The sequence below is a fragment of the Lathamus discolor genome, chromosome 5 (assembly GCF_037157495.1).
Source record: "Lathamus discolor isolate bLatDis1 chromosome 5, bLatDis1.hap1, whole genome shotgun sequence".
NCBI lineage: Eukaryota > Metazoa > Chordata > Aves > Psittaciformes > Psittacidae > Lathamus > Lathamus discolor.
Window position 1 is genome coordinate 12,176,959 of NC_088888.1, and position 27,162 is coordinate 12,204,120.

The 27,162-nt window shown below is 39.4% G+C and overlaps 1 protein-coding gene across 6 annotated transcripts in view; it reads left to right on the forward strand.

Moving 5' to 3' along the window:
* Nucleotides 1–26,816, forward strand: part of ENAH (ENAH actin regulator) — a 96,923-nt gene extending 70,107 nt beyond the window's left edge. Inside the window, exons 5-15 of one of the 6 annotated variants that reach the window (XM_065679775.1) lie at nucleotides 9,127–9,446; nucleotides 10,661–11,461; nucleotides 13,272–13,579; nucleotides 13,846–13,982; nucleotides 14,403–14,457; nucleotides 14,751–14,799; nucleotides 15,810–15,876; nucleotides 18,306–18,368; nucleotides 22,450–22,528; nucleotides 23,249–23,306; nucleotides 24,368–26,816. In XM_065679775.1, coding sequence (XP_065535847.1) covers nucleotides 9,127–9,446; nucleotides 10,661–11,461; nucleotides 13,272–13,579; nucleotides 13,846–13,982; nucleotides 14,403–14,457; nucleotides 14,751–14,799; nucleotides 15,810–15,876; nucleotides 18,306–18,368; nucleotides 22,450–22,528; nucleotides 23,249–23,306; nucleotides 24,368–24,405 — 1,975 coding nt within the window. In that variant the 3' untranslated portion in view covers nucleotides 24,406–26,816. The remainder of the gene's footprint in view (nucleotides 1–9,126; nucleotides 9,447–10,660; nucleotides 11,462–13,271; nucleotides 13,580–13,845; nucleotides 13,983–14,402; nucleotides 14,458–14,750; nucleotides 14,800–15,809; nucleotides 15,877–18,305; nucleotides 18,369–22,449; nucleotides 22,529–23,248; nucleotides 23,307–24,367) is intronic. The other 5 variants (XM_065679777.1, XM_065679776.1, XM_065679778.1 and 2 more) reach the window with 5 other exon arrangements.
* The last annotated feature ends 346 nt before the right edge of the window (nucleotides 26,817–27,162 follow it).

A 27,162-nucleotide genomic window follows, 5' to 3' on the forward strand; every position in this document is an offset into this window, starting at 1 on the left:
ATAAGCAGGGAGACCATATAGCAGGAATTCAGCTTAGATGGTGCAAAGTGAAGCTCATGCAACTGAGAGAGCTAAGGAAGATGGAGAGAAGTTGAGTATGGATCGTTTCTGCTGATGTTATTGGTGCATTGAGTGTACTTTTTAGTCATGAAGATTCTTGATCTCAGTGGTGGCTGCCTGTGTTTGATGGAAATTTGCAGCCTGTATTGTTATGATTTAGGTTATATTTTATCTTTGTAAATGAACTATGAAACTGGGGGGTGGGGTGGGGGTGGGGGGCGGTGGTTCATTCCATGATACATAAGCATTGAAGTGTGAGCTTTGAGATACGTACGCAGTAGATTTACGTGACCATACAGGAGAGTGAGCTCTGTGGTAAATGCTGATTTTTGGCATGATAAATAAATATTAAAGATGGAAGAGCAAGTTTCACTTTGACATACAGCTTTTATTATTCAGATAAGCTCCTGCAAATCTGAAGGGCCACCAAGGACACATCTTTTCTTTTTCTGAACTTGTGCAGAAGATGACCAGAAGATTAAGCTATTAAAACTAAAACTAGCAGCTAAGTTCCAAATAGCGTGCTAAAGAACTTTTTCATTTTTTCCTATAAATGGTTTTAACAGTCAGTAAAGCAGGTTGACTGTATCCAGTTAAATTGATGTCCATAGAGTGCATTCGGATCCTTGCAATCACAAGGTAGCTGCTCTTGTGTAGACGACAGCATGCTCAGATGGAGCTGAGGTCATCCTGCATCTGGTGCTGGCGCCTCTCACTCAGCTCCTCATTGTGTAGCCTGTTTGCAGGCAGCTGCTCTGTTTGTTGCAGTGACTCAGTGGTGGGAGGAGGACAGCCATCATGTGAGATGTATTCTAGTAAGTAGTGACTGTTGTATTAGATAATGCTATCTGTGCCCACATGCTGGGGCTTTCTGCATTTTAGAATAAAACTCCAAACATCACTGTCTTGTTTATTGCTCCATAAATTGAAGCAGGGTTAGAGGAGTTGGTGCAAGAGCAAGGAACAGCCCTGAAAGCTGGTCATTGCAATGCAAATTTTTAAACTGGTGAACACATTTTAATGGTTAAATGTATTTTAATATTTATTTAATTAGTAAGCATAAGTTTAATGGCCAGATCAGCAACACAGTTTGAACAACTTCAAACTCATCAATCCAAACTCATTGGTTTGGGTTGATGAGTCCAGGTTCAGTTATAGTTGATATTACATACTTAACTTTAGAACTTTAACATAGAAGTGTTACTCCTAGATTTCTTGTTGATGTTGGGTTATAAAACATAAATTAAAAAAAAAAACCAACTAATGACACACAGAATGGAAGATGCATACATTTGTTGAACAGTTTTATATAATCACATTTGGTTTCTTATACAGAATGTCTTAATGGTAACTTTCAGAATAGTTAGAACAGAATATTACTCCCAACATTTTAAGCGAGCAGTAGTCTAGCAACGTTCATGCTGCCTTTTGGGTGTCACCATTATGTCTCTTCTGTGATGCCGCATTTGTTTTAGAATAGGTAACATCACAAGCAAGAAACCATTTTCAAAACCAGCAAAAACCAGTGTGGGACACAGACCTGCAAATCTCCCCTCAAATGCATCTGTTTGATGATTTTTAATTCCATGTTATTTTTTTTTTAGTGGCTCCAGTGATGGGTTTTGGTGTCCTCTTTTGTTACACTCATTAGTGGTATTTTTTTCCCCCATCCTTGTTGTATCTTCAAGCAAACAAAACAGGGCTGCTCTTATTGATTTTTCTGACTGATTTGATGCCCTGCTTTGACACCAGGTTTTCAGCCAGGGAACAGTGGGCTATGAAATGAGTGTGTTCATAAATGATGACTAACAGCTGTCAATTACTGTGTATTATCTGCCTGCAGCTGACCTCTTCACTCAGGGCAGCAATTACTTCAGTCAGGTCTGTTCCTCAAGATGTTTTGTTTTCTGCTGGCTTTGTCTTGGATCTTTGTTTTCTACAGTGAGTTTTAAAATGAAATACTTGAAACCAGTTTCTGTTATCCTGGAATGTCTACCAGCTCAGTGCCTTTTGAATTTGGATATGATACAAAGATGCTTTTGTCTGTATTGTTCATGGAAATACCTCTGGTTTAATGTATCTGGCTTTGTGACAAGAAGCCTTTCGGGTTTGTGGCAGAATTCTGTTACTTAGGTTGATACATGGCTCTCTTGGTGCAGTTTCCTCTCATCTTTCTAGGGAAAAAAAAAATAAAGGCTTGATCTTGCATTCAAGAGCAAAGCAAACTAATGTTAGAATCCTGAGGATTTATGTGAATGTACAGAAAAGCTTCCAGTTGAGGAAACAAGGTGACCTGCCAGAGCAGACAGCTATTTGCTATCGCAAACTGTTTCAGCAATGGATTTATTACATGTAGGATTTTGATCTTGGTGCCCTGGTGACAGTAGCTCTGGTTTTTGATACCATGAGAGTTGCTTAATGTCTAGGCATACTTTCCCTGGTGGCAGGACACAAACTGAGACACTTGCGGTAACTCTTCTGCTGATGACTGGCTTAAATGTGAGAAGTGTTCCAGAAAAGGATGGGTTCTCTCTGGCTGTTAAGTCTGCTCTGACACAGAATACTGTTTTACCAGTAAACACTGAAGTTTCTTGATCTAATTGAGATCTCTTGTCTTCCCTTCACCCCATGTGGTAATGGCTGTATTTTGATACAATTGATTGAGGCTTCAATTCTTTTGATTGAGTTTTTAGCAGACGGACCAGAGGATCTCTTGTCAGTCATTCATCTTTAGGAGCAGAAGCAAAACCAACCACCTATTTCCCACCCACTGCCTCCAGTACAGACCTAAAGATAATGGATGGTATTAACTTGGGGCAGATTCCTAGTTGATGATGACACACACTAGTTGTTGAATTGTTGAATGTAGTGAAGTTACCTGCTAAAGGCATAATACGTTGGTGTATGTGTGGTATCAGCTTATTTCATATAACATCAAGAGGAATGACAGTAGCACTTCTTATTTCCTTTTATGATCTGATTCAGAACAAACTAGGAAGGCTTTGTGTGTACCTGTGTAAATTAACTGCAATTCTGTTTTGCAGCTAAGGTGTAGAGAAATCCTGAATGCTTTCACCATCATGGAATAGAGGGTTTGGGGTTTTTTTTCAGCAGGGATACAACAGTGTGTATCTAACTCTGCTCACTGCATTTTTTTCCTTGCGTTATTTCAAGAATGTAGTCATGTTCCTGATTCGTGGCTGGCCAGAGAACTGGAGGATTAAAGCTGAGTTAAAAGATATTAAAGCTAGAGTTAAAAGCTACTGCTCTAAATATGATTCTTTCTTAATCCTCTGACAATACCTCTTCATACCTCCTTAACTGGATAAAAGTGTAAGGGCAAGAGGAAAAATCATTTTAAAAGCTGTTGCAATGTCAAAGTAAGTTTATTTAAAAACACCACCACCAATAAATAATTAAAAAAATTTCAAGAACCTCTCCTCCCCAGACACCCCAAAGTGAAGTTTCCAAAGATGCTTTTGCTATGAAACTAATGAAAATCCAAAAAGGAAGTTTCATGAATAGGGTATGTGGTAAAGCTAGCAGCTGTTCTGAAATTCTGAAGTTGGCTATTTGGATCTAAACCCATATGTAACAGAACCTTGTATATGATTGTGCTGTATAGTTTTATAGCAATCTCAGCTATTCAGTGTAAATTAGCTCTTAAATCCTAGTAATTAAAATAATTTGAATCACTTTGCCTTAGCATCATGAGCAGTTCGTTACAAGATGACTTTCTGGGGCATTTGTAGTACCTTTTTAGCTTTTTCAAATATTGTCCTAATAGCTATACCATGCTTTGTAAGGCTGAAGGATTTTCATGTATTGCTTTCATGATGTTCTTGAACATTGCCATGCTTTAGAACTAGCAATGTCCTGACATTTCAGAAATGCTTTAATTGTTGTGTAGTGACTCTTCGTAATCTGCTAACGCTTTTGCATAATATGGTGTCCTCAGCATAAAAAGGACATGGAACTGTTGGAACAAGTCCAGAGGAGGGCCACAAGGATGATCAGGGGACTGGAGCACCTCCTGTATGAAGACAGGCTGAGGAAGTTGGGGCTGTTCAGCCTGGAGAAGAGAAGGCTGCGTGGGGACCTCATAGCAGCCTTCCCGTATCTGAAGGGGGCCTATAGGGATGCTGGGGAGGGACTCTTCGTCAGGGACTGTAGTGACAGGACAAGGGGTAATGGGTTAAAACTTAAACAGGGGAAGTTCAGGTTGGATATAAGGAGGAAGTTCTTTACTGTGAGGGTGGCAAGGCACTGGAATGGGTTGCCCAGGGAAGTTGTGAATGCTCCATCCCTGGCGTTGTTCAAGGCCAGGTTGGACAGAGCCTTGGCTGAGATGGTTTAGTGTGAGGTGTCCCTGCCCATGGCAGGGGGGTTGGAACTGGATGATCTTAAGGTCCATTCCAACCCTAACTATTCTGTGATTCTATAATTCAGATCTCTGACAAAACTTTAAAACCACAATATCTAGTGCTAACTAAACAAACCCGGGGGGATTTAATGCAAACAAATTTGTTCTCTCTTTTCTTTAATAAACAAAATGCATTCTTAATCCTTTAAGCCAGAACTGTAACACTTGCAAACTAAGAAAGATCTGCAGCTTAATGAAATTCAGCCTTTCTCATTAAGTTGTGTTAAAGCAACTTGACTGCATTACTGACCTACCGATCTTTTGACCTGTGCCACTTGTGTTTTCTTTTCTATTTGAAAGGTTTATGAAAATTGTTTAAAAGACTTAAAATGTGGTGGGTTGTGAGGTCTGGGTTTGGTTTGGGGGTAGTGGTGGGTTTTGTTTGATTCGCTTTTCAATATATATTATATATATGCTTCAGTAATATATAATGAGCATAAACTTAAAATTATTCTCAACAGTGATGTATTTCATCTTATGTTTTACTGCATAGGAATTTTATGTAAGAAATGTTTGCAAGGTATTTTGCTGCCCTCTCTTGGTAGAGCTTTTGTATCACAAGCGAAGTGCTTGTTTTGTTCGTAGCTTTTACTTGTACATTTCAAATTCTGGTTTCATTCCTTTATTTCCTGAAGAAACTGAAGATGAGGATTCTTTTACAAAAAAAAAAAAAAAAAAAAAAAGTTAAATACTGAGGGGTCACTCAAGATTTATTTAATAATGAGAACTTCTTATTCAGGTCCTGTGTAGATGACAGTGGTTATCTCACTGCATCTTATCTATATCTTAGTAGACAGCCAGTGCAGTTTGATGGCATGGGTTGCTGACTGAAATGTTTTACTTCAGCTCAAGTTTAAAGCTTTAAACCACTTAGGTACATTTTGCTATGATATGTGGGCACTGTGTGTCTTCATAGCTCTCTGAAGAGGAGAAAACACCCAGGTAAGCTTCAGGAATGTATTAAAACATACAGGGATAATCAGTCAATCCAAACCTGCACCTGCAATTATGCTGTAATTGCATAAAATGCATGCCTAAATCAAAATTGCATGTAATTACATGCTCTATGGAGACTCACATCCCCACCTCTCCTGTATATAGTACATACATACACACACATGTGCACTTACCTTTCTCCACAGTTAGAAAAGCTTTAAGTGAAACCCTTCTCAGCCAGGGCAAACACCTTGAATACTTCCCTCTGGTACTGTTCCATCCCATGGCTATTTTTGGTTCAACTACTTCCTGTGCATGATGCAGTTTCTATTTACTAAATGACCTCCTGTGCCTTGCTTTTTGTTTTGTTATAGTTTTTTTCCATGTGGGCTTTTTCTCCTCTTTGAACTGCTTTTGCAAGGATTTCCATAGTTTATCTGCCTGATGTGCAGAGATGCTCTCTTCTTTTCAGCTTTGCACTTATTAGTTGCATCAAATCTTCCCTCCCAGCTGTTGTATTACAATGCCCTCATTACTCAGGATTTTATAGACCTCCAGTTGTCTTTTCCAGGATCCAGGATTCCAGCTTCTTTAGTTATTTAAAATGGAAACCGTTTGGTACATTTGATCACAGTGTTGCTGCTCTTTGAACCTTTTCAATTCTGCCTTTTTCCCCTTCTGAGGTGGCAAAAGAGATGTGGAGTTCATGACGCAGATGATGGTATCTGCTATACTGCTCTGTAATCCTTTCCTATCGTGTAGCATCTGCTTTACGTTTTTGAACAGAAAATGTTGATGAATGGATGTGGTCTTAGAGCTGCCTGTCATAACACTAGTATCTCACTCTTGAGCCAGCATTCTACTCAAAGTCCCACATTTTAGATATGAATTTAGCAGATTCTCCCTCTCTTCCCTGCATCAGTTAATACCTCAGTTGAGCTTTATTTGCTAATTTTGTTGCCCAGTCACTTGGAATTAGGGATACATTAGTAGTTCTTCATAATCAGCCCGTCATCCTTGTTGTCCTAAATAACCTAATATTAAGAAGCTTATTCAAGAGTACCTTGCTGTTTCTTTTCCACGTTGCTTATGAAAATATGAAATGGCACAGATGTTGGTTTGGCTTATTGCAGAACTGCCTTGGTGATGCTCCTCTTATGTGAGATGTGACCTATATCGAGTTCCTATTTCTGTAAAGAGATGAAGAATTTAAGAAAAGGAAAATTTAAATACCTGGCATCTGCTTGATGTGTCGTTAAACTTTGAAGATTGATACCTTCTACTTTTCTAAATGTGACATAGAATGTTTACGACCTCAAATGCCTTATCTGCATTTATTTTTAGGTTTAACACTGTGTACATTTCTAAGTAGACTATACTAATTTCTGGGAAATAAATGAAAATGAGTGAACAAAATAAAGCTGCTTTGGAGTCTGTAAATACTGACTCCTGCTCTGAATAGCCATTTAGCTACAAATATATGTACATCCACCTCCCCTTTACAAAAAAAGAGCCAAAGATGACCAAGCTGAAGTTAGCCAGGACGAAAACGCTGCTTTCCTCTAATAATTTTATCCAAGGGGGAAAAAAGCACATAGTAAAAACTTTTTAGTTTTACAGAGCAAGCAAAATACAGAGCAAGCAAAAATGTAATGCTAAAAATACTTTTAATGTATCTTTTAGAGCTTAAATTTCTGTGGCTTATACTGTATTGTCTTGATACTCATAGCAATCCTCTACTGGTTCCAAATTTGTGTCAGTCAGTTACCAGACTTCTTAGTGGACTTCTGAGGCTAAACCCCAAGAATTTAACAAGCTGAATGTCAACCCTAATGTCTTAGTGACTGATGTTACAGCTTTATTATATGGGAGAGCAGGAGCTGAGGGAAGAAGTGATACTAAAGCAGAGCTATTTTGCTGCTTCTTAAGATGCTGGGTAACAAGTTCAGTAAGGAAAAGTACTTCTGCTATACATAACTAGAACTTAATTTCTTATAGTGATTTTGAAATTCCAATGTCGTTTATGAAGGAAAAACATTGGTCTGAAAGAGGATGGACTTCTGTATTTAACAGTGCATAGGATGGGGTTTCCGGTTCTGCCAGTATTTTCTGGGCGTGAATAAGAGTGAAATAGCTGCGGTCCCCTTCATTTTTAGACTTCAGTTTTATATAGCTCTAAGTATATAGTATAGCATTACCAACGACCTTTCCAAATCAGATTGCCCAGTGGCAGTCTATACAAAACACATACCTAGTAGTTCATGGTGTTAGAATTTAGGTCTCCTTTTTGCTTTGTACTTAAAAGCTGGCTGTACTTTGTTGAGAAGCTATCTTCAGTTTTCATCTTAAAGCTTGCAGCCATTTTTTCCTGCCATGCTTAATATACAGGCTTTTGATTTTAAGCTTATTGGCTTTTTTTTTGGAAAAGAACAACTCAGAGGATAAAAACTAACAGCATTCTCAGTGGTATGTACTCACAGGAACATACTGGCCACAGCTTTGAGGAGGATGTGCCTAATTCTTGATTAAATAGTAAGCTCTCCCAAGAGATGAAAAAGCTTTGCAAATCAAAAAGCTGTTAATTTAGCTTACTAGATACATGTATCTCTTTTAAACTTAATTTACACCCTCCAAACAACCTGAACAAAATACAAAACAAGGGAGGAAAAGACACAAGAGGGTTGTTTACAGCTTTTCCCACTGTATTTTCATAGAATCGTGGTTTGGGTTGGAAGTGACCTTAAAGCTCATCCAGTTCCAACCCCCTACCATGGGCAGGGACACCTTCCACTAGAGCAGGTTGCTTCAAGCCCTGTCCAACCTGGCCCTGAATACTGCCAGGGATGGGGCAGCCACAGCTTCTCTGGGCAACCTGTTCCAAAGGGAAGTTTTTGCAAGAAAGTCCTTTCTTTCAGCTAAACTAGTGGCTTCAGCAGCAAATTTTGCACTATTTATTCTTACCTATAGGAAGTTCTTTGTTTCTTGTGCCTTGCTTTTACTTGTTTTCCTCTTCTCCACATCTTCCCACTATCTGCTTTCCTTTGCAAAGACTCCCATGAGCTGGAAACCCTGCCAGCTCCCTGCAGGGTTTCCTTGGCTGCTGCACGCAGGATCTTTTTCTGACTATGTCCAGTTTTCCCCTGCCTTCAGGGTGTTCTTGCCTTGATGCTGGTTAAGTTGCGTGTGCATGTAGTATTATGCAAGTGGAGACAGATATGTGCGTTTTGATGTTTATATAAAATTTGGATAAACACTAGCTTACTATCTGAAAAACTTTGTTTGGGGCTGTTTTTGTCTAAGAAGTATTTGTATTACTGCTGTTTCACTGTACTTTTATTCACTGCTTCACAGTATAAAATACTGTGCAAAGAACAAATATAACTCCACATCACAAAGTGGGAAGATTGTATCAGTAAATTAGCAACAGCAGCTTTCTAGTCTTATCTTTTGAAAGCTGTCTCTCAGTGTTAAATTAGTTAAGAGGAAATTGGATATATGATTTTTGTTACTGTAGACATAATAAAGCTATTATCCAGCTCAGAAGAATGACATGTGGAATTAAGAGTTTTATGTAGGTACAAATGCTGTGCGTGTGTTCTTGCTGGTGCAAAGACTGTTGATTAGTTTATCTCTTGTCCTCTAACAGTTGTTTGATACTGATTTTCGCTTTGCAGCTTAGTCTTTTTCCCTTTTTTCCACGATTGTAGACAGTTGCAAGAGCAACAGAGGCAGAAGGAGCTGGAACGGGAGAGGCTGGATCGTGAACGAATGGAACGGGAGAGGCTGGAGAGAGAGAGGCTAGAAAGGGAAAGACTTGAAAGAGAGCGCCTAGAACAGGAGCAACTGGAGAGAGAACGGCAAGAAAGGGAACGGCAAGAGCGCCTAGAAAGGGAGAGACAAGAGAAGGAGAGGCAGGATCGAGAGAGACTTGAACGACTTGAACGGGAAAGGCAAGAAAGAGAACGGCAAGAACAGTTGGAAAGGGAACAGTTGGAATGGGAAAGAGAGAGAAGAATTTCAAATGCTGGTAAGACTTTCAAAACCAAGTGTATTTGAGTACCAGACCACTCTTTATGTGTTTGGGTGATGGAGTTGGGAGAGAAGCAACAAAAGGCAGTGAGTACAGCTGTGTAACAGTCAGTATTTCAGGCTTCTGTTGCTGAAATTGCTTCCTTTTTTCTATGGCAAGAAGTCCAAGAGCTTTGGCTTTCCTGTCATAATTTTCCATTAACTCTGAAATAAAATTATTTGCGCTACTTGCTCCCTCCATTGCCATAGTCTGATCGCTTGAAGTGCTTGAATCACATTGGGTGCCTTCAACATAGGTTAAAATATAATGAGTTGCTAAATACCATGTCATTGTTTGCTCTATTCAACAAGATGTATTCTCATTACATAATCTGGGGGGGAGCGGGGGGAAACCCTCCTTAAACATATCGGGTTGAGTGTATTAATGTAGAAGGTATGTAACTATATAAGGCGAAGTAATAGTGCAAGAAATGCATTTCAGTCTGAAGTCTCGTTTAATTCAGCGTTGTAGTAACACTTCAGTGAAGTGTATTGTATGTGCTTGTAGATAAGATAATGCACTGCCTGTGGAAATGTATCAAGTGATAGCCGAAAGCCTTCGCATTTTGGTAATATAATGGAACATTAGTCAAGCATTCGGTTGTTCTTTAGTAACAAACTCAATTTACGTAAGTCAGCTCATAGTAGGAATCAAGGAACACTGTAAGAGCTGTCACTTTAAAGCAGAGGATTTTATTGGTATTTTTATTCCCAGTACTTTCAAGTTTGCGATGGAGCTTTTTCTGGGGAAGAGAAAGATGATACTTGCTGCCTATGGTATGAATTTTGTTAGTGGAGTTGTAACAGATGTTAAGATCACTACACTTGCTTGCAGTTTGCAACCAAACAAGAAGATAAAAGCTGATAAAAGACTCATTAATCAACCCTATGCCTAATCCATCTCACAGATGGGATTTGAGAAATCTTATTCTAGGACATACTTGTAAATTCAAATGTTGGCACAAAAATAGTTGGTAAAACTTACAAGCAGCTGTTGATAATATGTGAAACTTTCCTAACAGTATTTTCACTTGTGCCTAATCCTCTGGTACTAACTGTAGTCTACATTTATACATTTTGTTTGAATGCTGGTTTTGTTGCTTCATTAGCTCCCTTTTTCTCTTTCTCCTTTTTTTATCCTGCCTTTGCTGCTGCTTTCCATCTTCTGTCCAGCTCCATCTTTCGACAACTCCCCGTATAGCACTCCACTTCCTGAATACTCCAGTTGCCAGCCTCCTTCAGCACCTCCTCCATCATATGCAAAAGCAGTCTCAGCACCAATGTCAGAGGCCACACCGGAGTACGCTGTAGTGACTTCTGCACCACCGACTTCCACTCCCCCTACACCGCCTCTAAGGCACTCTGCATCACGTTTTGCTACATCTTTAGGCTCAGCTTTCCACCCTGTTCTCCCCCATTATGCTACGGTTCCTCGTCCACTGAACAAAAGTTCTCGGCCCCCTTCACCTGTCAATGCCGTGGCGACTTTGCCTCCAAATACAAAGCCCGTTGCCTGGTCCGCACCCAGTTTTGCCCCACTTCCCCCATCTCCTCCAGTAATGATAAGCAGTCCACCAGGCAAAGCTACTGGTCCGAGACCCGTCCTCCCAGTGTCGGCTTCTAATCCAGTGACCCAAATGTCCACGTCTCCCACGGCTCCTAACGGGCTTCCTGAAAACCTGGCTTATCCAGTTCCTTCACCTTCTACCTCAGGTCCAACGCCGCCTCCGCCGCCTCCTCCCCCCCCACTGCCTTCCTTTCCGCCTCTGTCACTCTCTGGACCTCAAGCTTCTCCTTCTCCCAACTCCCCGAATGCCTCGACTCCCTCATCCAAGCCTAGTGTTCTCCCTTCTCCCTCTGCAGCTACCCCTGCCTCTGTTGAGAACTCTCTAAACTCTGTGCTGGGAGACTCCTCTGCTTCTGAGCCAGTCTTGCAGGCAGCCTCTCAGCCGATTGAACCTACGACCCAGCAGGGTAAGGCTTTCTGTTATTGCTACTAACGCACTAATCAGGAATGCAGTCGAAACCAGTTGGTATCAAAGCCTGTAACTGCCCCGAAGAATTAATACAATGGCTCCAAAGTTGCAGTGATCTTAATACCACAGTGAAATACCATTTGGAAGATGGGGTAAGGGACACTTCAAAGCTCTGTGGAAAAGAGCCAGCATTTTGTGGCCTGTCATGACTAAAATTCTGGTTTCTTGAGCACTCCACAAGAACAGAGCTTGTCAAATACTTGCTTGGTAAATCTTGCACTGTTGGTTTACTTTGAACGTGGTGTTAACAGGCTAGTAATAATCATCATTCATTTCCTGATGGCAGCCAGCATGGAAAAGTGTATGTGCAGCTTTGGAGACGTGAATGGCCTTAAGTGAGGAGTAATCTAAACCACTTTGATACTCCAGATAGTTTCAAATTTAGGAAGCAGTATGTGACACCGACAGAATTTCTTTCTGGATAGTGGTCATATTTTGATACATGGCTTTATGCATGTATATATATCTATATGAAAACAGGTATCCTGTAGTATTCTACCAGCATAGCTGAAGGTGACAAGTCTTAATGGGCACTCTACCAATAGGATAGAAACGTGTTTTATATGGATGTAAATGTCTTTGTTAACCTGAATGCTGCTTTCATATTAATAGATTTAGGCCTTTATACATAGGTCTGCAGTAGCTCAGCTAAAGGCGTGGGCACAGAAGCTCCTGGGAGATGAGCAGACAATGGTTTCATCACACATGAGCCATGCAGAGTAGATCCTGTTTATACCCTCTTGTCTTAAATGAAGGTGTGAGCTACTCTGAGATGGAGTAGAAATAGGGTGAATGGCCTCGTGTAGTATGGAATAAAAGAGTCACTCAGCACTTGAATGCTGAGTGACACCAAGAGAGTGTAAAGGGCTTTTAAATTTACACAGTGGTCAGCAGGGTAGGAAACCAGGAAGACTTGTGTGTGAAATTTCTGCCTGTAGACATGGCTTAAGGTAGTTGCTCAGCGTTTTTAGTAGCTTATGGCAGTTTGGGCGAGGCAGGGGGAGGATGTGTGGGGCTGTTTTCTTAGTCACAATTTCTTAAACTGTTCCTATAATAATAACACAGGGATCATCAGAATAGTGTTTCTTCAAAACACATTTTTGTATTGCATATCAATGCGAATTTAAAGTATCAAAGGAATCAGAGATAAATAATAGAAGAGCTTGTTCCCATCAGCTTAAAACATGTCAGTCTTCTAACTCACTAATTAGCATTTCTATTAAATTATTAAACTTGATTCCTGGAATGTGCTTTATAGGAAAGATTTTTATATAGCTTAGAACATGTTGGAACTCAAACTGTTCTAGGGTTCAGATGTTTGGGTGGAGTGTTAAATGCCTGTTAGTAGAATCAGAAGTCACTCTGTGTTAGCACCATTTGAACACACAGATTGTTCCTACGCAGTATGATGCTCGTGCCTAACTTGACTCTTTATAAAAAGCTTTGCCTGTTTCCCAGTGTAAGATTCTTCTTGGTTGCAGCACAGAACCTGACTGGAGGGGTTTTGTATGCAAATGTCTCTGAAGCTGTCTGTTCTCTCCTAGCATACTCTGTCATATTTTCAGTGCTTTTAATAAGAATACTTCTCTCCTGCTGAAACTTGCAGTGTTTCCTTGCCTGTAAAAAGGACCCTTACCAGTATACGTACAGTCTCATACACTGAGCAAAAGAACCAGTGTTTCAATGTAAATAAGACCTTTCTTTTCTAAATCCTTAATACAGTCTACGTGTTTTCTCTTTGATACTAGGTGTTGTCCAAGGACCACCTGCACCTCCTCCCCCACCACCCCTGCCCCCTGGCCCAGCTCAGTCTTCAGTAGCAGCCCCACCTCCTCCTGGCCCACCACCACCACCTCCACTTCCACCTTCGGGGCCTCCGCCACCACCGCCACCACCTCCTCCACTTCCTAGCCAAGCTCCTTCCGTTCCCCTTCCACCTCCTGCTCCCCCTCTTCCTGCCTCTGGATTTTCAGTGGGATTCGTGTCTGAAGAAAATCGCCCTTTAACTGGACTAGCAGCTGCACTCGCTGGAGCCAAACTTAGGAAAGTCTCACGGGTAAATACAACTCTTGTTTCTTTCTCTAATTCTAGTCTCTAAGTCCTGTCTTCCTGAGCTGTTTGTAATTTTTATTCAAGATGAATAACAGTATTAACACTTTCGGGGTAGGCTTGCTTCATTATTAAAAAAGTATTACAGGATGTACTACCAGCCCATCACGTTCTTTATACAGTTGTTTCTTTCTTGTATGTGAACTTTGCTTCTTTCATAAAGTCAGCTATCCTTTTATTTGCACATCTGCTGTTATTTTGTGTATTACGAAGGGTGAAGACTCCTCCAGTTCAAGTGGAGGAGGAGGAGGCTCTGCTTCATCTAAAACAGATAGTGGCCGTGGAAATGGACCACTTCCCTTGGGAGGCAGTGGGTTGATGGAAGAAATGAGTGCCCTGCTGGCCAGGAGGTAAGGAGCTGTTTCTGCTGTGCTCCAGCTGCTTAGTCATTGTAAGAGGTAGGATTTTGGGTGCCTCTTTGCAGCTGGCTAAAGATCAAACAAACATTGGCTTGCTCATGCGGTTGCTTTGTGAAGTTGATAATGTTTTATGAATAGCCATTTTTACTTGAGTGTAATCAAATACTTTTATTCTGTGTAAGTCTTTGTTTAGCAGATGGGGAGGGGATACAGACTTGCACTGTCACTTTGGCAGGAGTGCTTTGCCTTTGAAAGTATTTTGAAAGCACTTTTTCTAAACACTGATTTTCAGTTATCCTAGCTATCGGGCTGTATATGTCTTTAATTACACCGTGTCTTTAATTACACTAAACAACATTCTTCCATCTTAAAGCCAAGATGATCTTGGTAACTTTTTGTCTCTGCTTATAGGAGAAGAATTGCTGAAAAGGGATCAACAGAACCAGAGCAGAAAGAAGATAAAACTGTGAGTTGAGAAATTTTGCCTACTTCACATTATTCAATACTAGATTATGAGAGAGATTCTGATGGTGTACATGAGTTTATTTATACTTTACCATACATCTTTTTACATAAGCACTATTTTGTGAAGTGCCTAGTGCTTGCACATTTTCTACATAAAACTGAACAGAACCATTTAAATGTAAAAAGTTAAATATTGAAACAGTTGAGATTAATCGGTTTAGTCAAAAGTGCCTTTTTTTTTTTTTTCTCTCTTTCTCTCCTCTCCTTTCTCCCTTTCTCCTTGCTTTTAATCAGGAAGAATCAGAGTCTTCAACTTCTAAGGTTTCTTCAACAAGCACACCTGGTAAGTACCACAGGTTTGTCAGCTGTGTGATTCTATAATGTTAAAACCTAATGACTAATCTCAGTCAGCTCTGCTGACCCTGCCTCCTCTCCTGTGATTACAGCCTGGTACTTTGCTGTAGAACAGGTCCTGGTTCAGAAGTATCTTACAAGATGACAGATAAAAAGAACATCCACTGGAACACTGCACTTGGTATAGGGTCCTCCTGTGTTGAAGCTATGGGCCTGATGCACACAAAGCAGTTGGTAGTGAATGTGAAAGCAAGTTGTTTCAGTCACTGCAGGACACAAGTTGGGACAGTAGCTTGTTTCATTCAAGGCAGACGCACAAGACTATCAGAGTCAGACAGAAAGAGTTGTCTCTTCAGCTACTTAAGATTCCCTCACATGCAGGTGCCCTTTCTAAATGAATGTAAGTGCATGATTCCTGTGCTGAGGTATGCTTGTGGCAGAGTTTGGAAGTGTGTAGCCAGCACTTCTGCTGCAGTCAGTAGGGAAAGCTTGTATCTCTCCAACTCTATAGTTGGCTAGGCTGTGTTGTCAGCATGCATATGTGTTCATACTGTAAACACTCGAGTTACAAGGCCTCAGGTGACACTCAAGGCTTTCTTTTTCTGTCCTTTAATAATACTATCCTCCAGTATTTGAAGTTGACTATTTGCGTATAGTTCCAGAATTCCATGTTTCACGACTGAAGCAGTCAGATGCATAAAGCACAGGCAGACATGCTCCCAACTGGATTAAGAATCAAATGGCATTTACGATGCCTAGAACAAAAGCAAGACTTCAAGATGCCATCACAACATAAATGGTAGTATGACTAAAAAGAAGATAAATACAACAGGTGGTAGCTTAATATGAAAGAACTAATGCAATGTGGTAGCAAAACCCAAAACCAAAACAGAACCCCACAAAGTCTGACTTAAGATGCCAGGTACTTGAAGTTTCCTCACATAAGTTGCACAACAAATAGAAAAGGACCATTTTTGATCTTGTCACTGTGTTTTCCAGAACTAACAAGAAAGCCTTGGGAAAGGACAAATACAGTAAATGGAAGCAAGTCGCCTGTTATCTCCAGGTACTCCCTTTTCTGCCAGCTGTCTTCTCTTTATGCTTGTTGTTGTTGCTCATGCTGCTAAAGCTACTTGACTAAAATAGTAAAAATTGCCTTAATAGTATGAAAAGCAAAATGTATGGGTTTAAAATTACTGCTGTGAAACTGCTTTTGTCAGTTTTAATTAGGAATGAAGAGTTGCTTTTGGAGAATGCTAGTAAGCAAAACATTTGACAGTAAAGTCCAAAGTAAAACCCAGAAAGATTTCTTAACAATTGCTGGTGTATATCTTCAATTAAGGTGTGTGTTTGCCTACAGCAATGTTTAATTCTTTCTATTTCTTAAATTTTATAAGTCTGTAATTTGCCAAAAGTAATCAAATTCAGTGCTGTGATTTGTATGTTCAGTAGTGTATCTCCTTTTTATTTCTGTGCTAGTCATAGAATGGTTATCTAGATATTTAAGCCATCTTGGTAAGATTTGATCCTGTGACAGTTTTCAGTAGCTGTCTCATATCAATCCAAAGCAGTCCGTCCTAAAGAAGGGTAGAAATATTACGCATTCCTCAGTGCATTAACCAGTCTTTGGTAATTTGTCAGCTGGAACTTTGGTAGGTACTGGGTGTTTTGGTAGGCATTTCAGTAATGCAAGACTGAAATGGCTGCCTTAGCTTTTTCTAGATTGTTTTTTGATGTGTATTTAATTGCCATTTACATTAAGAAGGTTTGCGGTCCAATTTAGAGTTCATACACATTCTGTGTACAGAGGTTAAAGGATTCTGACTTCTGATAACCTGACAAAGTTACCTGAAGTTCTTGAGAAATCAAGAAAACACATTAAAATTGAGAATGCTGTGTTTGAAGTTGCTTGAATCCTCCCTAAAATTCAGGCCTGTTGGAAGCAGATACGCAAGATTTGGTGACTGTAGAAGAAAAATTAATCATTCTCTAAGTGGCATTACTTGTGATTGAGGTTACCATCGAGGTCTTCAGTTCTATAACACACTAAACACTCTCAGCCTATACAAGTATCCTTGTCTGTCTTTCAGATTAAATCAAGGAGCTTAAAATGTCTCCAGCCTTGATTCTGGTTGCTTGCTTTGCAGGTGACATTGGTAGTGACGTACATCCTGCTATACTGTCAGTGTAACAAAATATTGCTTTACTTTTACGCTTGACTTCCCGCTATATTCTTCCCCACACCCCCACTAGATCTAGCTCTTTTAACCAAGGTCTCTTTTTCTCAAGGAGATCAAGGTCTTGATACATGGCATTGAGGGGATACCTGTTGCAGAAATAATTTGTGTAAGGAATTCTAAAGAGCATTTTAGATTTCACAGTGTTTTAAGACAGTTGCTGACCTGGCCCTTTGGCTATAGATACCCTATGGATAAACAAGTGAAGTAAGGAAAATGAAGGGATTCATAAGTAGGGCAGCTCTCCATAGCAGACTCTCTTGGGGAGTTTTGGGTGCCCTTAAGTCTTCATTCTACCTGTCCCTGCAGCTGGAGTCTTCTTATAACTCTTTTATGCATCCCATTTCATGATCTTGTTTCAACTGGTGAAATTGAGAGGTTACTATGGTCTGTTTAAACAGAAGAGAACAGAGGAGTACAGTGGAGTTTTGAGACTTCTCTTGATGTATTGAGATGATCTCTCCATTAAACTTTTGTCTTCAGTCACCCAATGGAAGATATTGATAGAATTCAGCTTGATGAGAGCCTCACTGGGTGTATACTGTAAAAGTACTTCCAAAATAAGAATTCCATATTTATCGAATATCAGTATTATTTTCCAGTGCCGTCATAACATACAGGAAGGTGCCATAGCATGTATTCTATGACTGCTGGTACAGTTTTCTAGTTAGTGTTGGTAGTTTGCTCATAAAGAATGTTTCATAGACCAAGGAACAAATGTATTAGTGGAAGTTTCTCTTGAATATCCTTGCATTTTAGTTAATTCTCCACAGTTACCAAGTTTATCTCAGCAAGCAGCTTGTTTAAATGGCTTTGTTTCAGTGAGTTAATCAAAGGGTGCAGCTGTTTGAAACACTAATGCCTTCTTCCCCAAAAGGGGATATCTTTCACCTAGTAAGGCTCTAGAACCTGCTTCTGACCTCTGCAGAGTATGTGAGTCATTTACAGGGATTAAACAAAGCCTACCTCAGAAACTGGTGAATAAGCAAAATCTTCTCTTCAGAGCTTCCAAACAGGTAGACAATGAAGGAGTTGTTATTCAGAATGAATGTTCTGAGTATTTTAAGTTAGTGTCATGTTTAAAATCAGACCTTTTTCTTGTAGCAGACTTTGAAAAGACTTAAGCAACGTGCTTTTAGTATTTCCTGAAACATTCTTGGAACACAACTAGTGAAACTCCATGGCATTTAAGGTGCTAGAACTGAACAAAATTAAGACCTATTATAGCTTGTTAAGGTAGTGTTTCTCCCCTTCGTAGACGGGAATCTCCATGGAAAAATCTGCTTGCTTCTGAAAACAGGTTCTATGATTCATTAAACAGGTATCATCCTGTTGGGATTTGGGACTTTGTAATAACCATTTTGACCAGTTCAGGGTTGGACTTTTTCTACATGGATTGGTAATCACCACATGCACCACCAGGTTCCTCATCACATTTTGTTTGTCCAGTTGAGCCCATTTTTGGACTTGTTAAAAGCAGATGATGTCAAAGGCAAATTGAGAAGGATTAGGAACTAGCTATGAATTTATAGTAGCTACTGGTTTTCTGGCAGTTGCCACCTGCAGAAATGCATATTCCTGTTGGATATGCTAGCATCCAGTGAACCATTCACAGGAATAGCAAATATATTTCCAGGTGGGTTTTCACATCTGCTTTTCACAAATTAAGTAAAGATAAACATGGGAAAGGAAAACCAAAATAATTGAAAAGGGAAATCAATGTTTCTGCTGGGAATATATTCACGAGTTAGAATTAACACTGTATGTATTTTAAGCTGCAGATCTCTGTTTTCACTGTTTGTAGTGGCAATCTTAAAAGCCTTCAGGTTTTAAGACCTTTCCACAGGTAAATGTGTTGGAGCCCCTCAGAATTACTGAGTCGAATTCCAGCTTTGTTTTCCATGAAGGCACTCATTGTGGTGACTACTTAATCTTTTGTATGAAAAGTTCCCCTTTAGCTACTTATCTTGGGTGGTGTATTCTGCATGTTGGCATGAATAAAAATCTTACCTTGCATGCTTGATATAAGGTGTTTTCTGAACTGTGGAGGTTGCCTTACTGTCCTGTTAGGCAATGCTATGAAAAACCACACGGGAGAGCTCTTTAGCCATCTTAGCATCAAATGGTTGGGGTGTTTTGCTCACTAAATTTCAATAGTTAATGTTTTCCGTAACGGTAACTGCATTCACCACTGATCTTTCTTCTGAGCAAATTGAAGAAGGAAAAATAGGATAATTCTTGGGGGATGACAGCTACATTTGCCTGAGATTAGAAATGATCTAGTTTACAAATGATGGTCTTTCACATTTGAATGAAGAATGTCTTGCATTTTGGAAAGCAAAAATGGAATGCATTCTTAAGACTGAGTCATAGAGTTTATGAAGAGACTTTCAAGTTGAGATTTTTAACAGGTAGCAGGAATATATAGTGTATGACTGGTAGAGCTGTCTTTTTATTCTAAAGACGTGAAGTAAAAGAAACATTTAAGGTGTTTTTAAGCACTCTATCAGTGGAGACCTTTTCTTTAAAGTCATCTCATTAGAATATTAAAGTCATAAGTAATTTTATTAAAATATTCAAGTATATTCTTGCTTGGGTTCTTCCATTAAGGCAGGTAGTAGGTGCCTGTTTTCAGTTGCCAGGGGTTGCATTTGGGAGTTCACTGATTCTTTTTTTGGTCATGTTGGGTAAATGCTGTAATATCATCGTGTATGGGACGAAGCGATAGTCAATGGAAATGATCAGAAACTATATATGGAGAATTGGAAGAACTCATGCCGTTCTGCTTGGAGTCAGTCAGTGTTCAGTTTGAGGGGTAAACTGCAAGTAACACTTTTAATATCAGACACATGATGAAGCAGCAATTGCCAAAGACCTTATCTTGATGAGTGTTTTTGAGCAAGGAATTCTTTCATAATGAATTAAGCTCTGATGATATCTAAAGAGTTTTGTAAAAGATCCTAAACTGTGGTTTGTCTTCATAGCATTAGCACACACTATAGAGTTTCTGGTGGTTGTGAGGTGAATTCTATTTTCTGATTTCTTCCCCTATCCAAGTTACTGAACCTTTTACCTTCTGTCTTCCTCAGTAGATCATGTATTTCACTTTGGTGTGTTTCAAGCAATAATAATGTTAGTGATTTCTCTCTTGGAGCTTACATCTAAACAGTTGTAGCAATTGAGTATTTGATCCCAAGTGAAGAACTGAGCTGGTAGAACAACACAGGATGTTCCTGCACTTCTCTGCTTTGATGCGAGGTCCAGCAGCAAAGGGATAGTTAATACAATCCCTTTTACTGACTGTTTTGTGTGGTTAACTACAGTTTTTTCCTAAGTGGGTGCCACTAGGCTTGAGGTAACTGACCCAAGAGCACAGAAATAATCGTGAAGCATTAAAAACATTGTTGAGAGGTTTCTACCACCTACACTGGAGTTACTGCCTTTGAAAAGATGAATGGGCTTGGGTGTACCAATTTAAAATGTCCTGTCACCAGGATTACTTGGTAGCTATGAAGGTTTTAATGAATCTTTTGAATGTGGCAGGCTCTTCAGTGACCCAGGTATGTGTTGTTATAGGTTAGGGGAAGGCAAAATAGGCAACCCTTGTGTCCCATGTTGTTTCCTAGCATTTTTCACACTGGGAACCTATAAGATGTAAAAGTATCTGATGGAAAGCACAAATCTGAGAAGGTTCTTTAGTAGCAAAGTGACATTTTGGTGTGGATGCCCTTTTCTGTTGGGAGTTGCATTTGGAGTCCTAAAAGTCATCCAGACGATGCATTGTGAGGCTCATTTACCTGGTACTGAACAAAGTGTAACTGGACAATTTCTTCATGGATGAACTGATGTATTGTAAGAGAAGATGCATGAAAGCTGAAATTAGTGATTTTGTAAAAAGAAGCCTCTCTATATATAGGTTCACGATCCTTTTTTTCTGAGAACACAGTTTTTCTTTGTTAGCTAAATTAAAATACATAAATGGAAATATTAAAGCAATGGGTATACTGCTTGTTCCCCTCACACACTCTGCTTTATTCTGAAAGAAGAGCGTTTCAGACTGTATATTTGAGCGAAGATAAAGCACAGAACTGTGCTTTTCCTGCTGACTTGTCTTTTTTTGTTCCTGGCCACCTTCCATTGTAATAAATAAGCTTATACTTTCAGGTAACAAATCCAGAAAATACACTGTTTAATGAATTCCTCCTATGTAAGAATTTTGAAGTGAGACACTGAGTTTAGGCCAGGCTTTTTTGTTCAGTGATGTCACATACAAGGACAAGAAAACAGGACCTAGTTTAGCCTCCTAAAACATTTCCCTTCCTTAACATTGTCATAGTGTGATAATTCTAAACGCTGGGGAAGCCTCCTGGCATGAGCAGCCAGCAGTTTTTATCAGTAGCTTCTTTTTGATTTAACATTTTACAGGGCAGTGGAGAGAGAATGTTAACCAAGATGTAAAAAGCAATTAAGAACAGCAGAGCATTCCTCCCTTTGTCCCACTCCATCCATCCATCCGTCCACCCACCCCCCCCACCCCTGCTTTGGAGAACCATTTCTACTGTTAGCATCTAGGTTCTGTCTCTGCTAATAGCTGTAGGTATGCAAGGCCCTGTGGAAGTGTAGTAAGTACATGAGTCTGAGTTACACCATGTAACAGAGAGCATCAGAAAAGAGAAGTGAGGTAGGAAACCTGCTTCTGGAATGTGTGTTAAAAATACAAATTGATCTTGCTAAGCACATTTTTGATGTCTTAAGAGAGTTTTATGTAAACAAACATTGAATGTGACATAGTCCGAAACACTACAACTTCTCAAGTATTATCTTATAAATCAAGCTTGCTGTTACAGTAGTAGCTTTAGAAAGCAATTGATGGAATAGTTTAGGTTGGATGAGAGTTAGATAAGGCTGCTCAGCCCTGTTCTGTCAAATGTTGAAAATCTGCCAGGATGATTCTACAGGATTCATACACAGCATCAACATGTAGTCATTAGTGGGAGTGTTTCTTTGAGAAGGCCTCTTTTGAAACGAGTAAGCAGCTAAAAAGAGAGAACGGAAAGTATCTGACATTTGAAGGCATTCAGCTTTTCATGCCCATTATGAAAAAATCAGAAACCACTGTCAGTGAAATCTGTCTGCCACTTGAAAAGTTCTTGTTTTGAACTAATAACTCTTATGGTATTAGTTCCAGTGTGTGGAAAATATTCTTGGTTGTTGCTTTCTATTCTGTGTGGTATTTTGGGTCTGCTTGATTTTCCCACCCTCCCACTCCCAACATTTTGGTTTTTATTCTGATTCTTTACTATGGTTTTGGTGAACACATGTTAGCAAGTTTGATGAGGAAGTCCTATGTATCCTGTAATAAAGAGTGACAAGTAATTCAAGGATTTGTTTTTGTACTGCAGACCAAAATCTACACCAGCGGGGCAACCCAGTGCCAATGGAGTACAGACAGAAGGTCTAGATTATGACAGATTGAAGCAGGTATGTATATAATGCTTGGAATAGAAAACTTGAATATAAGAACTTGTAGCTGTCTAATACCACTTTTTAACTATTTTGCTAACTAGTTTCAGACTTACATAATGATTTAGTAATTATTAGTCATTATTTGTCCCCAGACATGCTTCAGTATTGTTAGGAGCTGTAACTGTAGGATGGTGGCTTACACAGCCCCATCACTTTCTCACAGATGCTGATTCCTGCTTTTGCAATGTCATGCGCATGTGTGCTGATATTATGCTGTTGATACTATAGCTAGAACTGGGAAACTGGTTGGCCTGGAAAATCTTTCCTTATCCTCTCTCTACCCAAACAAACAAGCAAACAAGCAAACAACAAGCCCTCAGGAGCAGTTCTAGCTTTTATTTTAAAGGGATGTGGCAAGTATTATTTATCCTACTTTTATTTAGCACTTACATTAGTGCAAAAGTCTAACCTCAGTATGTCCCTTCTTCTCTCGTAAGTTGTAGAGGAATCAGTTTATAGGACTTCTCCAGAAGTTTTTTTCTTCACTGTACCAGCAGTAAGAGTGTTTTAGGGATGGTTTAGGTTTTGGGGATTAACTTGGAAGCTTGGTGGGTTGTGCATTTCAGAAGGATTAAAGGTTGGCAGAATTTCAGCTTTCTCTCTGCTGAAAATGACAGGTGCAAAACTAGGCTGTTTGTGTTGAAAAACTGATCTATTTATGTTCTGACACCATAGGACATTTTAGATGAAATGAGGAAGGAGTTAACGAAATTAAAGGAAGAACTCATTGATGGTAGGTATCCGTCTGTTTGCTGCTGCTGTTCAGTCTTAAGAGTAATTAACTACAAGTATACAACAATGTCCCTGGCAGTGTTCAAGGCCAGGTTGGATGAAGCCTTGTGTGGGATGGTTTAGTGTGAGGTGTCCCTGCCCATGGCAGGGGGGGTGGAACTAGATGATCTTGAGGTCCTTTCCAACCCTAAGTATTCTATGATTCTATAACATCAGTGTAATGTGTTTCTAGCCTGAGAATAATGTATTGGTAAAAGTAGCTCTGTGCTTCCTCTGGTGGCGTACTTTAATTTGTGCCAACCCAGTTCTGACTGACTTTGTTTCCGTGTTTTCTCTCCTGCATGTTGTGTTTGAACAGAACATTGACACCAGTTTCTTTTAAAAGCAGTTGGAGGGATGCTATATTTGAGTGATTTGCAGTTATTTTTAGTATCATGTGGTGGTAGGTGGGTTAGTTTTAAATAAACGAGAGCTGCCGAGGTGCGTATTTCAAAACTGGTGATACTCAGACTAGGATTGTGCTTCCAGCTTTCAGTTTTCTTTGGTCTTGTCCTGGGTTCAGCAGTAGCAGTCATTTTTCTCCTTCTTAGTTGCCAGTCTAAGTCCATCTGAGCCACTTCAGTCTCATAAGAGTAACATAAGAGTCAAAGAAAAGAATTCTCACTGTTTTCATTTTTAATTTAACAGAACATATTTTCTTAAGTAGTCCTCTGTAGTTGAGGGATATCATTGAGAAAGTATAACCTTAGAAGGTCCACCAGTGAAGAAAGAAATAAAACTCTGTGTGTGACTTACTGCCTCGGTGAGCATTTTTTGTTCCTTTGTGAAAAAGTACTAAAAGTATGGAAGAGAAAAAGGGATATTAAACTGATACCACTGTTGGTAAAATACCAGATGTCTGAAGCCACATGAAGCTATCTTACATATAGGTTGTTCACATTACAAGACTGTTGGAGAGGGATGAGCTTTCTTTAAGAGGTCAGTTTTGTATTCTAGCTTAGTGCTTTAACTTTGAATATTTGATGTGTTAACTTCTCTCTCTGTCTCTCTCTCTCTCTTTAGCTATCAGGCAGGAACTCAGCAAGTCGAATACTGCATAGAAAGACTAGTACTAAGCCGATGTGACTCTATAACTTGGTATAAAACTGACTACGTTTTGTGAGCTGTTAGAAGAAAACGGAGACAGACAGACACTTGGAAGGAGGGAGAAAACAACCTATTCTGAAAGCTTCAGACACATCACTCGGGTGATATGCTATTCCCCTCCTAGTTTGCAGCTTTTTTCTGACCTTTACAGCAGGGTGGAAAAGACTCTTAACGTTACTGTAATGATTATGCAGAAATTCCTACACCTATCAGACAAGATCACAGTGCTTTGAAGTCTACTCATGTCAAGATAAAATTGCACATGTTTCAGAATTTGTTGTTAAGACAAAAAAAAAACAGGGAAAAGCGTGGGAAGGCTTTTCAGAGAGGTTTTCTTTGTTAATGAAGGAGTTAGCAAGTTATACTGTTGTACTTCAAATGTATCTCAGGTTTGTCTTCCTATCATATCTGATACTTCCATGCATAATTTACAAGATCAGATGTGTAGAAGTTCAGTTCACGAAACATGGAACAATTAGAAACGCGTGCTTTTAAAGGGCAATATTTGTAAGTGAATGACCTAGACAGTGATGACATATCAAGATTTGGGAATTTTATGATAGGAAGCCTCTCTAGTTAGCCTTCATGCAATTTTATAGGAAAATGAAAAACAGCAAATACAGTCCAGAGTTTAAAGATGTAGATGCCTTCCTGCATTGTTACGATGCTTTACCAAATCTAAGACTTCGACATAATGCGAATCAGCAGTCAAATGTAAATCATTAGTATGTTGTAGATTTACGGTAGATTTTGGGGCTTTTTTTAGATTTATGCATGTGGACATTTTTGTAATGTAACACAACACAGCCAGCTTTTTAATTAAAAGAAAAATTGCATGTCACAGAGTAGCCTTTTCATTTGTAAGGCTTAATTTATGCCCAGAAAGATGTGGGATGAGGGAGGGGGAAGGTGACACATTTTTATTACTTTCTACACTTTTTCTTCATCTTACATGCATGTGTAATAATGAGGGAAAACACTACTTTTATCAGTAACCATGTTAATGGAACCAGGTACTTAATCCTTTTGTATCTTTTTCAGTTTTCTATTTGAAATTCAGTAATACTTCCATAATGGTTCTTAAACTCCCATGTGAACCGAACTCATTTCTCGGTGAGAGAACAAATGTGTAAGCATCTGACTTTATTGAGGATGCCCCTGTGTAAGTGCGTTGTCCTTTACCTTTTTACCATGACCCTCTGCTTCACTCTTTTCTGAGAATCCTTGTTTGGTTGTTTAATGAAACAGGGCAGCAGTTAGTTACTTTAAACGACAGAGCATCAGGTCACAGCAAATGTCCCCTTCTCCTGCTCATTTATCTGCCACCCTCCTTCCAAAAAAATCAAAACCGACAAAAGACCCCATAGCTCCACACAACCCAGCCTCTGAAACAAATAGCAACTGTATGCCATTGGTTTCAGTCAGCAGTTTGAGAATCATTGTTAGGGGAGATGATACCTTCCTATTTCCCCGAGTTTTCAGACTTTATGCTTGTAAACTTTAATTTTTGAATTTCTTTAATGTGGTACAATTCAGTGGAATAGAAATTCCATTAATTGGATCTGTAGTGCTTCAGACAAAGAATATGGATCAAAATCTTCCCTTTTTCCTTTGCACTGTCAGTTGTTGTGAACTGTAACAGTGCCATGTTTGCTTTGGGGTCTGTGCTGGTCCAAAACAGAAGTTTATTTACAACTTTTGGAGATTAATGTTTCAGCTTAAAAGTTATATGCAGCTCCATTTGTAAGACAAATGCTTTCAGTGACATACTGTCTTAAGTGCTGAACACCAAAGCAAAACAGCACTTACAGCTTTGGAAAGGCTTTGATGAGAAATTTTCCTCCAATTCAAGCATTTCCTGTTTCTGAAGGTTCAGATTCTAAGAGAAGACTACAGTGGAAATAGACAAAAACATTTTTCTGCATGCATTTATTGAAGGCATTAGAAACCAACTCTGTAGTAAGCTTGTCAAGTACTGTTTTTCTCAAAACAAGAGGAGGCATTTTCATCTTTGTTGATGTAAGTTTTTGTTTTACACGGACTTTTTGAGCATTGAGGACGTTTACCGTTGTCAGAAATCACGTTTGAGTTGTTTCTAGGAGAGTTCAGGAGTAGCATAGTGGAATAGTGTGAATGGGTATACAGTGGTCCAAAACTAAAGGCTGAACTACTAGATTGTGCAAGGAACTGGCTTATGCACTAAACGTTTTGTGCCTTGGTCTACAATTAACATGATTTCTGTTTAAAAGAAAAAGGAACAGATATTGTCTTTTGTGCTGCTTCTACATACACACTTTATGTAATCCCAAACCGCCGAATTGGTTCTTTCCAGGAAATTGGATTGAATTAAAGATTACTGTAGACATTTCCTGTTCTCCTGACAGTTGCACCGTTTCCAGAGATTTCAGTATTGAAAATGAACTGCAGAAGCTGAGGTTATTTTGCTTACTGCTGAGTTCTTTAAAAACCATATTGTGGTGGTTCTGTGCTTTTGTACACTGGATGTCTTAAGCTGAGGGCAGTTTAAGGGATCCTTTCTAATGCCAGGAAGGCGTTGCTTTCCTCAACACTGTGATCTGACCTGTGATAAACCTGCACTATAGACAAGTGGCTACCAAGTCAACTGCAAACCAACTGAATGTAAAAATCTTAGTGCTGGTGCTGAAATCTCTTCCAATAGTCATAATGATTTCCAGTTCATTGTTTTCAAA